The 14961-nt window shown below is 55.4% G+C and overlaps 2 protein-coding genes across 9 annotated transcripts; one reads left to right on the top strand and one right to left on the bottom strand.

Annotated features, from left to right (window-relative positions):
- Nucleotides 1–301: 301 nt before the first annotated feature.
- On the bottom strand, nt 302–4687 carry MIEN1 (migration and invasion enhancer 1). Its single transcript, XM_001501076.7, has 5 exons — nt 4519–4687; nt 1470–1827; nt 1272–1369; nt 722–798; nt 302–645 (listed from the first exon to the last, which is right to left on the bottom strand). The coding sequence occupies exons 2-5, from the start codon at nt 1556–1558 to the stop codon at nt 562–564; spliced, it is 348 nt and encodes a 115-aa protein (XP_001501126.3). The 5' UTR covers nt 1559–1827; nt 4519–4687; the 3' UTR covers nt 302–561.
- Nucleotides 4688–5351: 664 nt separating this feature from the next.
- GRB7 (growth factor receptor bound protein 7) lies at nt 5352–14401 on the top strand. 8 transcript variants are annotated; one of them, XM_023652593.2, is made up of 16 exons: nt 6235–6287; nt 6793–6855; nt 10058–10214; nt 10312–10465; nt 10650–10806; nt 10932–11053; nt 11146–11223; nt 11541–11678; nt 12018–12128; nt 12317–12415; nt 12718–12798; nt 12902–13018; nt 13174–13234; nt 13358–13445; nt 13548–13641; nt 13881–14401. In XM_023652593.2, the coding sequence occupies exons 3-16, from the start codon at nt 10063–10065 to the stop codon at nt 14025–14027; spliced, it is 1599 nt and encodes a 532-aa protein (XP_023508361.1). In that variant the 5' UTR covers nt 6235–6287; nt 6793–6855; nt 10058–10062; the 3' UTR covers nt 14028–14401. The 8 variants fall into 8 exon arrangements, with proteins under 8 accessions (XP_005597501.1, XP_070083469.1, XP_023508362.1 ...); XM_005597444.4 differs by lacking the exons at nt 6235–6287; nt 6793–6855 and adding an exon at nt 5352–6028; XM_023652594.2 differs by lacking the exon at nt 6793–6855 and having other exon boundaries at nt 6203–6287.
- The last annotated feature ends 560 nt before the right edge of the window (nt 14402–14961 follow it).

The following is a 14961-nucleotide window of genomic DNA, read 5'->3' as shown; positions in this document are numbered from 1 at the left end:
CTGACAACCAGATCACTTTTGCTCACCAAAAAATGAATTCCTAAGGCCACCCACCAGAATGGGATGACTTCCCCCTGTGGGTAGGAGCAGTGGGGGAGGGGTAGAGGAAAGAAGAGGCAGTGGCTACTGTGTGACTCATTTTCCTTGCCTTGGCTATGAGAGAGGAGATCATTAAACTAGAAGTAGCTATCCAGAAAAAGCCCACCCACCCAGCACAGCCTCCCTGGTGGTGTAAAGGCTGGGCTGCCCTCTGTGCCCATCCCCCACCCCCAGACTGGACATAAAAACACACTAGTTGGCATAGGTGTTTGTAGTGTCACTTTATTACCAATAGCTGATATTGCCCAGGGTTAGTGGAAAATAAGTTAGAACTATGGTGGCATCTGACAGGTATGGCTAAGCTGGAGAGGGGAGTTGGCTTTTGTGGGCACTAATCCTGGGAAGGGGGTATAAGGTGGCTGTGGAAATGTCCATGGAGAGGGTCTCTCTCCCACCCCCAAGACCACAGAAGCTTCTGTTCTCTCCTGGTACCCAAAGGGGCACCAGTGTAGTCACATGTAGTCACAGGATGACGCAGGGAGGACGGCTGTTGGTGATCTTTTCTAGGGGTTCTCCATTACTGGCTCTTCGGATGGCCTCAATGAGCTAGAGGGCAGAGATGTGGAAGGGGATTGTAGGGGCAGGGTGAAGCGAGGGTCCTCCCAAGATTGCAAATACTCACATCTTTCTCATAAGGAAAGCCCCCATTCTCCAGCTTGGAGAACACCAGCTGTCCATTTATCTCGATCTCAAAGGCCCCTGGTATGAAATAAATCAATGAATGAAGTGCATGCTGAGAACACGCAAAAGTCAGGGGAGGCCCTCCAGATGGGGTCCCTCCACACTCCTTAGGCTTCACACAGTCTCCTTCATGTCCCCCACCGGCTCCATTAGAGACTCGTAATTCTTTAAGCCATTTCCCAATCCAGGGTCAAGCTAAAGGAACCTAGTTTTTACCTGTGTGTCCTTCCTTTGAACTCGGCTTCATAACTGGACGAAGAGCATCCCACCCTCCGACCCCCCGTAACACTACACTTCTGTAGTCTCACCAGTTTCTCTCTACAGGCTTCATCTGTGACCCCCTCATCTACGGAAGGGGACTCAAGTTGGCTGGACATTTCACTATGTGCCAGACACTGCTGGACACTATATAAAACAGCCAATCCCAGAGCTAGAAAGTGGTAGAGCTGGGATTTAGAACACTGACTCAGCAGGTGTTCTGCGGGCCTCACCTGTGCCCCCCAGGCGCGACTCGATCTCGATTCCGGGATACTGCTCCTTCACGGCACTCGCCAGCTCCAGGTAGGTCGCCTCGAAGCCGCAGGGTTCACTAGGGAGACGATACCTGGGGTCCGCTTGGGTTTTGGGAGAGGAGCCACTGTGGACCCACCCCCGTCCGGACCAGACCCCCACCGGTTGGAGCCGCTCACCAGTACTCCACCACGATGCGGACCCCACTGCCCGGTTCGATCTCCCCGGGAGGGGGCGCTACGGACGTCAGCCCTGGCTCCCCGCTCATTGCGGCCGGCTCCACTCCAGCCGCTGCTTCCGGGTGTGCGCGACGCCGCGAACACGTGACGGGGCGGGGCCGCCGGGGCGGGGCGGAGGCGCGCGTTACGTTCGGGCGCCCCCTGCAGGCCGCGGCTGCTGCTACGTTTTGGCTCTATCGCCAGCTGGAGGGCTCCGGGTGGCGGGTGGTCTGACCCATACCATCTTCCTGGCCGGGGTTCTTAGGGCGCCAGGCTTGTCACGCACTTGGTGTCCGCTGGACTTCACGGCCTATTTAATCTAATGAAAGATCATAGACGGCAAAGCGCTTTACAGTTTACAAAAGGAAGAGAAAGTGGTGGGGCAAGCGGACCCAGGGCCTGGGGTTTGGTATGGAATAGTTGCTATTTGTCACTAACATGCTGGTGGCATTTTAAACCATCCCCTAGTTACACACTCAAGTACTCTGACTCTTAAACTCGAAACAGTAGGCACAATCTGGGGCAGAGACTGCCTCTCCCCTGCATTCGGGCTCCCGCTCTTCAGGCTCTATGCTTCCTCCACGTGCACCCGGTTCCTGCACCTCCCGTGTCTCATCCCAGCCTCACTACAGGGCTGGCATCATTATTCCCATTTTGCAGCTCTAGAAATGAAGACTGTCTCGCTGCCTCTTCCTTCCCTGGAGTCCCACCATGGTACACTAACAGGTCACCCACTTTAAACCATTCATTTTTAAACAGTTCAGTGATTTATTAAGTTGTGCGACCATCACTACAATCCAGTTACAGGACATCTCTATTAACCTGAAAAGGTCCCTCCTGCCTGTCTGCAGTCAATCCAGCTCCCAGCTCCAGTCCTAGTCAACCACTGATCTGTCTTCTGTCTATAAATTTGCCTTTTCTGGACATTTTATATAAATGGAATGATACAATATGTGGTCTTTTACTTCTGGCTTCTTCAGTAAAAAGTTTTTGAGGTTCATCCATGCTGTGGCATGTACCAGTAGTTTGTTCTTTTTGTTGCTGAAGAGTATCCCATTGTATGGATATACCACCTTTTTATCTGTTCAATACCAGTTGATGGACATTGGAGGTTCCAGTTTTTGGCTATTTTGAATAATGCTGCTATGAATGTTCATGTAAGTGTCTTGGTATGTACGTGTGTTTTCATCTCTCTTGGGTAGATTCCTAGGAGTAGAATTGCTGGGTTGTATGGCAAGTTTATGTTTAACCTTTTGCAGAACCTGCCAAACTGTTTTTGAAAGTGATTGTACCATTTTACATTCCCACCAGCAACATATGAGGGTTTGTTTCCCTGTTACCTTGTCAACAGTTGTTGTTTGTCTCTTTGATTATAGCCATCCTGGTGGATGGGAGGTAGTACATCATTGTGGTTTTAATTTGCATTTCTCTAATGACTAATGATGTTGAGCACCTTTTCATGTGCTTATTAGCTGCTCATGTATCTTATTTGGAAAAACATCTATTCAAATCTCTTGCCCATTTTTAATTGGGTTGTTGTCTTTTTCTTATTGATTCATAAGAGTTCTTTATATATTCTGGATACAAAGTCCCTAATCAGATATATGATTTGCAAATATTTTCTCCCAGTCTTTGATAAGTTTTTTAAAAATTTTCTTAATGGTGTTTTATAAAGTGCAAAAAACTTAATTTTAATGAAATCTGACTTACCAACTTTTTCTTTTGTCACTTGTGCTGTTGCTGTTATATCTGAGATCTCTGCCTAACCCAAGGTTACAAAGATTTTCTCCCATAGTTTCTTCTAGAAGTTTTATAGTTTTAACTGTTTTTTTTTTTGAGGAAGATTAGCCCTGAGCCAACTACTGCCAATCCTCCTCTTTTTGCTGAGGAAGACTGGCCCTGTGCTCACATCCGTGCCCATTTTCCTCTACTTTATACGTAGGACGCCTACCACAGCATGGCTTGCCAAGCGGTGCCATGTCCACACCTGGGATCCGAGCCAGCAAACCCCAGGCCGCTGAGAATCAGAACATGTACACTTAACCGCTGCGCCACTGGGCCAGCCTCTATAGTTTTAACTTTTACATTTAAGTCTATGATCTATTTTGAGTTAATTTTTGTACACTGTGTGAGGTAAGGATTTAAATTCGTCTTTTGGCATGTGCATAGTCAATTGTCCCCAGAACCATTTATTGAAAAGGCTATCCTTTACCCTATTGAATTGTCTTGGCCTCTTTGTCAAAAATCAATTGACCAGAAATGTAAAGGAAATGTAAACAGATCCCTGGGCCTTGATTTTGCTTGGACTCTTGAGTTTGCTCCATTGATCTATAAATCTATTCTTTTTTGTTGTTGTCTTTTTTTATTTAAAAAACTTCATATACAATTTATATACAGTAAAATTCACCCTCTCGAGTGAACTTTTTTCTGAGTTCTGACACACTCAATTGTACATCCACCACCGTGACCAAGATGCACAACAGCTCCTCACAAGTCCCTGTGCCCCTCTACTGTTAACCCCACCTCCTCCTCCCCAACCTCAGATCTGCTTTCTGTCCTTATAGTTCTGTCCCCTCCAGAAAGCCATACACATGCAACCCTACAGCACTCAGCCCTCTGAGTCTGGCTCCCTCTCCAACGTCCCTATCAACATCCAGAGTGATCTTTCCAAAATAGAAATCTGCCCGCTCCCCCGTGCCTCTGCTTAAGCCCAGATAGACCCTGCAGGTCTGGCCTCTGCCCATAGGCCCTGCCAGTCTGGACAGACAGGATGGATGGCTCTTAAACCTAGTTTACAGAACAACCACCTGAGGGCTTGTCAATACCACACATTCCTGGGTCTTGGCTCCAGAGACTGAGATTCAGCAGATGGAGAAAGGCCCAGGGATCTGTTTCTTATATAAGCCTAGGGACATTTGGAGGCAGGTGGTCACAGGCCACAATTTGAGAAAAACAGCTGAGTCCAAAACACTTGTCTTTCGCCATACCTTCCACATCAGCTTGGGCTTACCTGTGGCCTCCTCTCCTTCCTTCTCCTCCGCCCCTACTCTGCGTCTGCCTGCTGTGTCCCCTCCTGCCAAGGGCTTTGGCTCTTGTTCTGTCATCATGAAAGGTGCCTCCTGCCCCAATTCCCATCCACCAATTCGAACCTCCTCCCTGCCCCAGACAGCTTCCCCTCTGCTCAATTGTCACTTCAACAGAGAATTCTTTCCTAACTCCCTGGGTGAGTCATTCTCCTAGAATAGTTATCACCTGTCATTTATTATTTGTGTAATTCTTTGATTAACATCAGTCTCCCCACCTGGGCTGCATGAAGATAAGGGCAGGGTCTGTTTTTGTTGCTGACCACTGTATCCCGAGTACCAAGCGTGGGGTTGGTATGTAGAAGGTACTTAACAAATATTAGTAGAATGAATGATTGAGTGAATTGTCTACTGTGCTTTGTACAAGCTTCTCCATGGCCCAGGTGATCTTGCCCCCTCCCCACTTCTTTGCTTATTTCTCATCCCGGTTTTTCAAGGGAAACCCAGCTGGAGAAAGTTGAGGCTGGAGCCACTCCTTGATGGTCCCCCAGGGCAGACCTCTTATCACCCTATGGATGTTTGTTTACCCAACTGTCACCCACTTCAGGCTGGGAGGTGGCTGCTGCCTTTGATCTCAGCCTCCTAGGCCCTCTCCCAGGTCCTTGTGTTTGCCTAGTGCCAAAGGAGAGCGCTAACATGATTGCCCTGAGGGGAGTTCCTTGGCACCTGGCTAGAGCGTTCCCCAGATCACTCCTCCCACCATGAGACCCTGCCTAACCCCTTCGATTTCAAAAGGAGAAGCTGAGAGCCTGGACTTTGCTCAGAAGGGAAGACAGACCCTGGGTGCCTCCGAGGGGCTAGGGTGCAGCCTGGGTGGCTAGACTGTGGCTGGAGGTCAAGGGACAGGTCATGTGCTGGACATCCCCTCTGGCTGGCTTCCTTCATTCGCAGCGTGCTCTTTGCCCCAGGAGGTGGGACCCAGAGCTGCCGACAGGCCCCCTATCTTGGCCAATAAACTGGCCAGGTTTGGGGAGGGGCATGGGAAGAGTGGGCGGGGCCGTTCCCCCTACCTTCCAGCTCCTAGCCCCTCCCTCCTAGGTCTTGAGACTCTAGATCTTCGCTCTCGAGGCTAAGTTCGACTGTTTTCCCCGCTTCTCCCCCGGCACCTGCTGCCAGGCTAAGAAGGGCCAAAACAATTCCAGCCGGCGAAGTCAGGGAGTCCCCGCCCCCGCTCGTGTGCTTCCTTCTCCCAGGCCCCTCCCCCAGCCCCGCCCCCACCTGCCCAAGATAATTTTAGTTTTCTTGGGCCAGGAGCCCGGACACACAGGGCTCACCTTCCCCCAACTCCCACTTCTACGTCCAAAGTCAGGACACCCTCCTACTACCTGCAGACAAGAAGAGGGAGTGGATTTAAAATCAAGCCCAGGTATCTAGGGTTCCTAGACAGAGCCGGACTTCGGACCCCGTGTCCTGCTACTCCTGCTGGGGCTCCTCCAGGTAAGGGGACAGAGATCGATCCTAGACGACAATCTGCTCCCACCTCCAGCCGCACCAGGGCCCAGCTGTGCCCGTCTCAGGGCTAGGAGCTGGCTGGCTGCCCAGGTGTGCGGACCGGCGGCCGCCTGGTTTCCCCCCTTCCCCCCTCAGTGATGTCAGGCCAAGGGCGGGGGCAGGAGGGGGACAGGTAGTTAAGGGCCTGGCGTCTCCCTCCCTAAACCAGTGGCTCCAGCCAGGTGTAACAACACCCAGGGTCCAGGTAACGACCAAAGCGGGCGCTTCACCTTGGGGGTGGGGAGCCTCGCCAGGTTGCGGGTCAATATGGAAAGATTCCGCCTCCTGCTGTGTTACTCTGGCGGCCTCGCTTTCTCTTTTCCTCCAGTCTCCCATCTCGCCCCCTCCCTCCGTCTTTCCCTGTTCTCCTTTCCTGTCCTCCTTATTCCTTCCTTCCCTTTCTGAAACCCTCTCCTCAGCCCCCCGGGCAAACTAGCTGGTGGGGCTAGGGAAGTAAAATCTCAGATTCTCTCCTCCAGGAGACGAGCTTTCCCGCTGAAACTAGCCCCTCCCCACATTCCCAGAAAGAGAGTTAGGAGCAGGGTCCGAATACCGAGGGAGCTGCACCGAGTCACTCTCTTGCGCAATCTGATTTTACTCCAGTTTGAGTTTCCCCAAGTCTCTACTAAAGACTGACGTCTCCGCGCGGGAAGGGGGTGCACCCTCCAATTTGGAGGGCAGTAAATGTGAGGGATTCTGTACATTGCTAGAGCTCCGTCTCTCCGGATTGTATCCTGCTCAGGAACACAAGTTCCTGCCCTCGGACGGGCGAGGTAGGCCCTGGGGTCCCTCCTGGTTCAGAATGAAATGGGCTTGGAAGGCTGGAGGGCTGGATGCTGGGCGGTCTGCAGCGCAGTGGGGCCTGGGGAGAGTCTGGGTGCGCGTTGCTGGGCAGATGGTCTTGTGTGTTTGAACAGGCTGGAGGAAGACCCGGGTCTGGGTCTGGGTCTCCCTGGCACGTTGCGGGTGGAGAATGCACCTGTCTGCCCTTGGAAGGCCTCCCAATCCCAGTGCCCCTCAAGAATGCCCCCTCTTGGTCTGCCTGTCCTGGACTCTGCTCTCCCCTCTCTCCCCGATATCCTGCTGTGAGGGGGGCCCTTCATGAAGGCAAGCAGCCTCTAATGATTAACTCCACAGACACTCCAGCATTCTTCCCAAATTAAACTTTAAAAGAGCTGCCCCCCCCAGCCCCCCCCCCCCGCTTGGGTGTTTTTTCCTGAGTGAGGGAGTGGGCGGGGCCTCAGGCTTTTGGGCGCTGCCCCCAACTCCGGGTCACCTAGGGGTTTCCCGCCTCCTCACCAGGGCCCTGCACCCTAAGAGCTCCCGCAGAGATTAAGCCTTCCTCACTACAATAAATCTCGATGGGGGCGGGGTGTGGAGTACCGGGCCAGACCGGGGCCTTTCCGCCACCTCCAGGTCCCCAGTCTAGGCCTCTCCCTGCCAGTCCCTCCCCCCCCCGCCCTGGGAAGCACCGAAGGTGGCCTTGTTTTCTATCGGCTCTAAACACTGGGCCCTGCCACCCGCCCTAGGGGCCAGCCAGGTGAGGCAAGATTCAGGAAGTAAACAAGGAGGCAGGAGACAGGGAGGGCGGGAAGGAGGGTGGGGCCGGAGCCGCCGGAGCAGGAGAGGCCGTTGAGGAAGCCACAGCTTGGAGTTGCAGTGTTGAGGGGCAGATTGGTTTCGGGGGTCGGTTTCAACAGAAGCTTTCCTAGGACCCCAGTTGGAAAGCTTCAGATCTCTTGGGACGGGGGCTGACCAGGCCCCACAGCTAGGACCCAGTTCTCCCATCTCACCTCTGGTCCTGACTGTGCCACTCCTCTCTTGCCTTAGAAGGCTCTGGAGGGCAAGATGGAGGGATCTCAAGGCCAAACCGAAGTCTTCAGTGGCCCTTCTGCCCTCTGACCCAAGACTCTAATCCGATTTAAATCTACTTCCCTCTCCCCTCCCTGATTCTTGCCCCTGCCCCACTGTTGGTCTCTGACTTCATGGAAGGGGCAGCCCCGCAGCCCCTCCCCCTAGTCCTCCCTGGAATGCTGGGCTGTTTGCCAGAGGTCAGACAGGAGGTGGGGGTGGGGGCATTGTGTTTAGGTGTTGCTGTTCTGTTGTTGATGTCCGATGGTGGGTGTGTCTTGCCCTTCCCAGCGGGAGTCTGAACACCCTCCCTGGCTCTCTCTCCAGGCCTTTCCCTGCCTGCCTGTCTGTGTCTGTCCTCTTGGGTGTTTTGACTTTCCACCCCTCTGGCCAGGACACCCAAGAAAGTGTGTTAGCAGGACCCTCATTCTCCAGGGGTGATGTGCTGGAGTCTCCCAGACCAGCTGAGTCCTGGGTGCTAGGGGTGGGCCGCAGCAGCAGGATGAAAGCCCGGTAGGGCCGGGTCAGGAGAGGGACCGCTGTGCGTTTCTTTCGGGAGCCAGGGGCACCAAGGAGAGGTTGGCTCCACTCCTCATGGGCCTCTGAATCCAGGCCGGGCTTTTCTTCTCTCCTTCCTGGGTGAGGGGGCTCCTGGGCTGGGTGGTGGCTACAGGACTGGGGGCAGACTGCAGGTCCCACCTGGACTGGAGCAGTTGCAATCGTAGGTAGGCCAAGGGTGGGGAAGAGATGATGTCAGGAGCCTCAGGCCCTGCATCCTCCTCCCTCTCCCCTATCCTGTTCCCTGCCCTGTGCCTCCCTCATTCCTCCCAGGCGGGTAGGTTGGGGGCGGGTATGGGTAGAGGTAGGGTTGTTTGTGTTTCTCCTAAGCCAGGAAGTTGTACAGATGAGTCAAGGTTGAATGGAGAGCTCCAGGCAGTGCTGTCCCGCCCCACCCTGACTCACCTGTCCCCCAAATCCCCTTATGCCCTCACCTAAGGGTCAGAGGCCTGCCCCATCCTGGGAGGGCAATCCTGGGTGCCCGAAGCAGCCTAACAGCACTAGCCCAGTGTCCAGAGAGCAAGCTGGGGGCTGGAACTGGTGGGTTCACCCAGGTTCTCCCCGGTCTCAGCTCAGCCAAAGGGATGTTGTCTTGGTTCCTGTGAAGGAGGGGCCTGCCCTGCCTCTACCCTCAGCAGCATCTTTGCCCCATCTCCCCTATCCTTACTGGGTGCCTGTACAGCACCTGTGGGTGATAAGACATGGGTAAGACCCTGGTCTTGCTTGGTAGTGCTGGGCATCTTCAGACTGGTGGGTGGATAAGACAGGTGCACAGGCGCAGTGTGGCCTCAGCAACACTGGGGAGAGGGAGCCCTTCGGTCTAAATGTGGAAAATCTAGGAAGTCTTCTCAGAGGAGATAGCTCGGGTATTGGGGTTTCAATAAAGTTGGGGAGGAGGAGGGACCTGGGGAGGGCACACAAGGTTTGGGGGCTGCTGAGGCAAGGGCCCCCAGGCTGGCCCTGTCCCTCCTACTGCAGCTGAGCCCGCCTCTTGCCCTCCTGGCTCCTGTCCTTCCCCACCTCCTTCTCCCCTTCTGTGCATCACTCAGCACTTGGGCCAGCGTTGCCACAACAGGCTCTGGCAACCAGGTCTGCCAACGAAGCACTGGAAAAACCTGGGGCAGAGCCCAGAGGAGTGGGGTGGCCCTTTGCCCTGACACTGAGAGCCTGAGCCCCAGACAGTCTGCGGGTTGTGGAGTTTGTTGCTGCCGCCTGGCTTGTGGTGGGGGGATCCTCTTAGCTCTTCCCCTGGGCAACGTGGGGCTAAAGGAAGAGCACTGGACTTGGAGTCCAAACACCAGGTTCCACTCCCTGGCTTACCTGTGATGGGGGCAAGAATGCTTCCTTCTCAGGGACTCAGTGTCCCCTTTTGTAAAATGGGCTCACTTTGCCCTTCCCCAAAGGCTCCAGGGAAACTCCAGTTCGAGGGGGAGCACTGAGGTACAATGTAAACTCTGAGGGGCACCTTGACAGCTGTGTGAAGTCAGGAGGTCTGGGTCCTCTTGGCCCTTCTCCCCAGGACAAGGGCACAAGGGCGGCTGCGTTCAGCCCCGTCTTCTCCTTCAGATGTCATGGAGCTGGGTCTGTCTCCACCTCATCCCAGCAGCTTCCCGGAAGACCTGTACCCGGCCCCTGGGACCCCTCCTGGGACCCCCCCACCTCCTGATCCCCCCCTGCCTGGGGAGGTGAAGAGGTCCCAGCCTCTGCCCATTCCAACCAGCAGGTACAATGGGGTACTGGGACTGAGGAGGGGTTGGGGGGCGGTCAGCGCTGGGTTATACATAGAAGCTTGCAGTCAACTCCTCCCTACTTGGCCATAGGAAACTTCTTCGAGAGGAGGAGCTGCGGGCAAGCTCTCTACCCTCCATTCCGAACCCCTTTCCTGAGCTCTGCAGTCCCCCTTCACAGACCCCCATTCTTGGGGGGTCCTGCAGTGCAAGGGGGCTGCTCCCCCGAGACGCCAGCTGCCCTCATGTGAGTTGTCCTGGGAAAGAGAAGTCTGGGATATGGGGGTGCGACGGGACTGGGGTGGATATAACGCTAGTTCTGTGGAGGTGGGGGGATTTGGTCAGGGGTCCCTCAGAGTACAGCAGGTTGGGGAACGGGAAAGAACCACCCTTTGCCCTTCCTCAAGTCATCTGTAATTCCTTGGGTGCAGGTAGTAAAGGTATACAGCGAAGATGGGGCCTGCCGGTCGGTGGAGGTGGCGGCAGGTGCAACAGCTCGCTATGTCTGTGAAATGCTGGTGCAGCGAGCTCATGCCCTAAGTGATGAAAACTGGGGGCTGGTGGAGTGCCACCCACATCTAGCACTGGGTGAGTTGGGGTGCTGGGGCTGCCTGGGCTGGAAGGCAATACTTCACACCTTGGGCTAGGCAGGTGGCTCATCTGGGAGGCCTGGCTGGTCTCCACTGACCGCTGCTTTTTGCCCTTGACCCCAGAGCGGGGCTTAGAGGACCATGAATCAGTGGTGGAAGTGCAGGCTGCCTGGCCCATTGGCGGAGATAGCCGCTTCATCTTCCGGAAAAACTTCGCCAAGTATGAACTGTTCAAGAGCTCCCCAGTGAGTGTGTGTGAAGGGGGTCTGGGCACTAGGACACCCCGATCCCCAGCCTGGACCCTCCATCCCTGAGTCCTGACTCCTTTCTCCCCCAGCATGCCCTGTTCCCAGAAAAGATGGTGTCCAGCTGTTTTGATGCACATACGGGCATATCCCACGAAGACCTCATCCAGGTGAGGTTTCACCTGAATATGTCATTTCATGACATAGTCATGATTCCTCAGGATCACCCATTGCTTCTCGGCCCTTAAGCCTTGTGCCTCCCCTCTGTGTGATGGATATAGCCCAGCGCAGTCCTATGCCCTATGGAACTGTGGACAAGTGACGTTCCCTGGCTGAGCATCAGTTTCTTTGTCTGTTAAATGGGGACAATAAATGCATCAGAGCACCTCCTGTCATAAAGGCAGGTCCTATGAAGGCCTGGGTGTGTGTGTGAATGTGAATGTCAGGCCCCCTCCAGGCCTCTCACCCTATTCTCCATTGGCCTCAGAACTTCCTGAATGCAGGCAGCTTCCCAGAGATCCAGGGCTTCCTGCAGCTGCGGGGGTCGGGACGCAAGCTTTGGAAACGCTTCTTCTGCTTCCTGCGCCGGTCTGGCCTCTATTACTCCACCAAGGGCACCTCCAAGGTGAGTCCTTGAGGGTGACAGCCTCAGCCCCTTGGATACCCCATCTCCGGTCCTTCTAGGAGTTCCCCCTTCCCTGTTGGAACTCCTGGACCTTTCTTCCCCTGGGCCCTGTGACCCTCAGCTGCTCCTCTTTCCCTCCCAGTTTACTTGCCCCAGGAAGTAGCTGTGGGAAAGGCAGGTGAACTGAGTTCGAGTCCTGGCCCTACTTCTATTTGCTGTGTGACCTGGGGCACTTCTCTGCCCCTCTCTGGGCCTGAAATCTCTCCAACTGGTTTAGGGTGGTAGTAGCAAAGGGATAGGGTCTGCCTGTGACAAGTGCTGCTCACCCATGCTGCACAGGATCCTAGGCACCTGCAGTACGTAGCAGATGTGAATGAGTCCAACGTGTATGTGGTGACCCAGGGCCGCAAATTCTATGGGATGCCCACGGACTTCGGCTTCTGTATCAAGGTGAAGACCCTGGCCTGCCTGGGAGGGAGCGGGAGCTGCTCAGGCCCCAGGATCCTACCTGAGGCTTCTGAGCTCCATCTGGGACACCAGACTCCTCTCCCTGCACTGTGCCCTGCCCCATGGAGGCAGGAGACAGACATCTGGTCCTAAAGGCAGACATGGGACCAGCCAGTTTCCTCTCCCTGTAGCCGAACAAGCTTCGAAATGGCCATAAGGGGCTTCGTATCTTCTGCAGTGAGGATGAGCAGAGCCGCACCTGCTGGTTAGCTGCCTTCCGCCTCTTCAAGGTGAGGCTCTGGGACTGGCCTGGGGGGCTGGCCCCACCCATCGGATCCCTGGCTTGAGAGAAGAGTTACAGCTGTGGAATGAGGAATGTGGAATGAGGAAGTCTCTGGAATGAGGGAGCATCACAGCCTTGCTCTCCAGAACCCCTGGTCCAAGGCAGGATCCGCAGCTCTGGCTTTGGGAAGCTCCCTATCCAGGGGCAGAGACACAGTGCTGCTTTTGGGGAGTTCTGGTCTAGGGGGGTCACAGCCCAGCCCCCAGGATCTGCTTGACCTTAGGCCTTCTTTTTCTCTCTACCCCCCAGTATGGCATGCAGCTGTATAAGAATTACCAGCAGGCACAGTCTCGCCACCTGCGTCCATCCTGTGTGGGTTCCCCACCCTTGGTGAGTGTACACAGGGGCGTTAGCTGGGGGTGGGCACTCAGGCCCCAGCCTGGAGGTACTTGGGTCCTGTTCTGACCCTTCCCCCATCATATCCCGTCTGCAGAGGAGTGTCTCGGATAACACCCTGGTGGCCATGGACTTCTCTGGCCATGCTGGGCGTGTCATCGAGAACCCTCGGGAAGCTCTGAGCGCAGCCCTGGAGGAGGCCCAGGCCTGGAGGGTGAGGGGCCAGCACCCATCTGCATGTTTGTCCTGGGTTTCCATGGAGTGGGAGGAAGAGAGGGGTGAAGGGAGCTGCAGAAAGGGGTTCTAGAATCTTGGGTTGGGTAATACTCCAGCCACGCCCTGACCCCCGTGTCCCCCACTGCTCTGCAGAAGAAGACGAACCACCGTCTCAGCCTGCCCACCCCATGCTCAGGCTCGAGCCTCAGTGCAGGTGGGAGAGGACCCAGCGTCCCTGGGGGTGGGGGCTGCCTTGGCTTTGAGCATTCCCGGTGGGGGTGGTTAGGATGAGGGTCCTCTCCCTGGAGTGACTGCCCATCTGCCTTCCCTACCCCAGCCATCCACCGCACCCAACCCTGGTTCCATGGACGCATTTCCCGCGAGGAGAGCCAGCGGCTCATCGGGCAGCAGGGCCTGGTAGATGGGTAAGGGGCAGGGCTCGGCCGGGCAGCACACCCTGGGGTGAAGAGACCCTGGGTAGGTGGCAACCGTGTGTCCCCTGGTAATGTTGCCCTGTCTCCTGGTAGCCTGTTCCTGGTCCGAGAGAGTCAGCGGAACCCACAGGGCTTTGTCCTCTCTTTGTGCCACCTGCAGAAAGTCAAACATTATCTTATCCTGCCGGTGAGTAATCCTTCCTTCTGTAAGAGCCCCAGCTTCCTGCAGTGGAGACACAGGACTCCCAGAAACTGTCCTCCTCATCAGGGCCCCTCAAGAAGCTCTCCTAGGCCTGAGTGGGTCTGGGATCTCCCGCTGTCCTTGCTCCCTGCACAAACAGTGGGGACCTCAGCCCTGACCCAGGAGGGGGCTCCTCAAGCCTCGTGCCCTTCCCTGACGTTCCACCCCTTATGGCCATACCCCAGAGCGAGGAGGAGGGCCGCCTTTACTTCAGCATGGATGATGGCCAGACTCGCTTCACTGACCTGCTGCAGCTTGTGGAGTTCCACCAGCTGAACCGCGGCATCCTGCCGTGCTTGCTGCGCCACTGCTGTACCCGCGTGGCCCTCTGACTGCCACACAAGCAGGCACATGTCTTAACCAGCTCCAGGCTGCCCACCACTCCCTCCACTCATAGAGTGGACTTGGAGGGTGCAGAAGGTGGGGACAGGATCGTGAATAATTGGAGGGCTCCGCCTTGCTCCTATTCCTCCCTCAGGCAGAAAGTACCCCTCACCCAGTCTACCCTCTACCCCTCTCCTCAAGGGAAGGCACTTGGGGTGGCCCTCTCCCTGTCTTGGAGCTCCTGGGCACTGCTTTGGGACAGGGCATTATGGGAGAAAAGGGGGCAACCCAGGTGGTCTTATGCCCCACACTTTGTACAGACTGAGAGGCCAGTTGATCTGCTCTGTTTTATACTAGTGACAATAAAGACTATTTTTTGGTACATCTGTGAGTTCTGTCTGGCACGACCTGGCTGGCTGGAGGAGAGAAGGGGAGCAAGAGAGGTGGGCACCAGTTAAGGCCTTGGGGAACATGTCAGATGGACTGAGGCCACGTACCAGCCAGCCTAGATGTTTCTTAAGGGCAAGGGTGGTCTTGGTCGTCTGAGTCTCCAGTGTCCGGCATGGAGCCTGGCCCAAGTGGGTGCCCAGTCATTGCTTGTTAAATGAATGAACGGACAAGGGACCGCCATCCAGGTGAGATCTCCTGGCAGGGCCTAAAGCTTTGGAGGTTACTGACAAAGCCTGGGGACAGAGCTGAGTCAGCAGCATCCTGATCCTCTGCAAGTGCTGGACTAACTGGTGGAATAATGAGTCCTGACAGACACAACACTTATGCATCCACCACCAAGTCACACAACTCCATTGTGGGAGGCTCCATTACCTCCCATGAGTCCCTGTGCCCCCCCATTGTCGCCCCCACCGTCCTCCCCAAGCCCAGATCTGCTTTCTATCCTCACGGTTAGTTCTGCCCGCTCCCAAAAGCCATGCAAATGGAATCCTA

Source organism: Equus caballus, chromosome 11 (assembly GCF_041296265.1).
Source record: "Equus caballus isolate H_3958 breed thoroughbred chromosome 11, TB-T2T, whole genome shotgun sequence".
Classification (NCBI taxonomy): Eukaryota; Metazoa; Chordata; class Mammalia; order Perissodactyla; family Equidae; genus Equus; species Equus caballus.
Note: the sequence above shows the minus strand (reverse complement) of the source record. Positions and strands in the feature narration are given on the sequence as shown.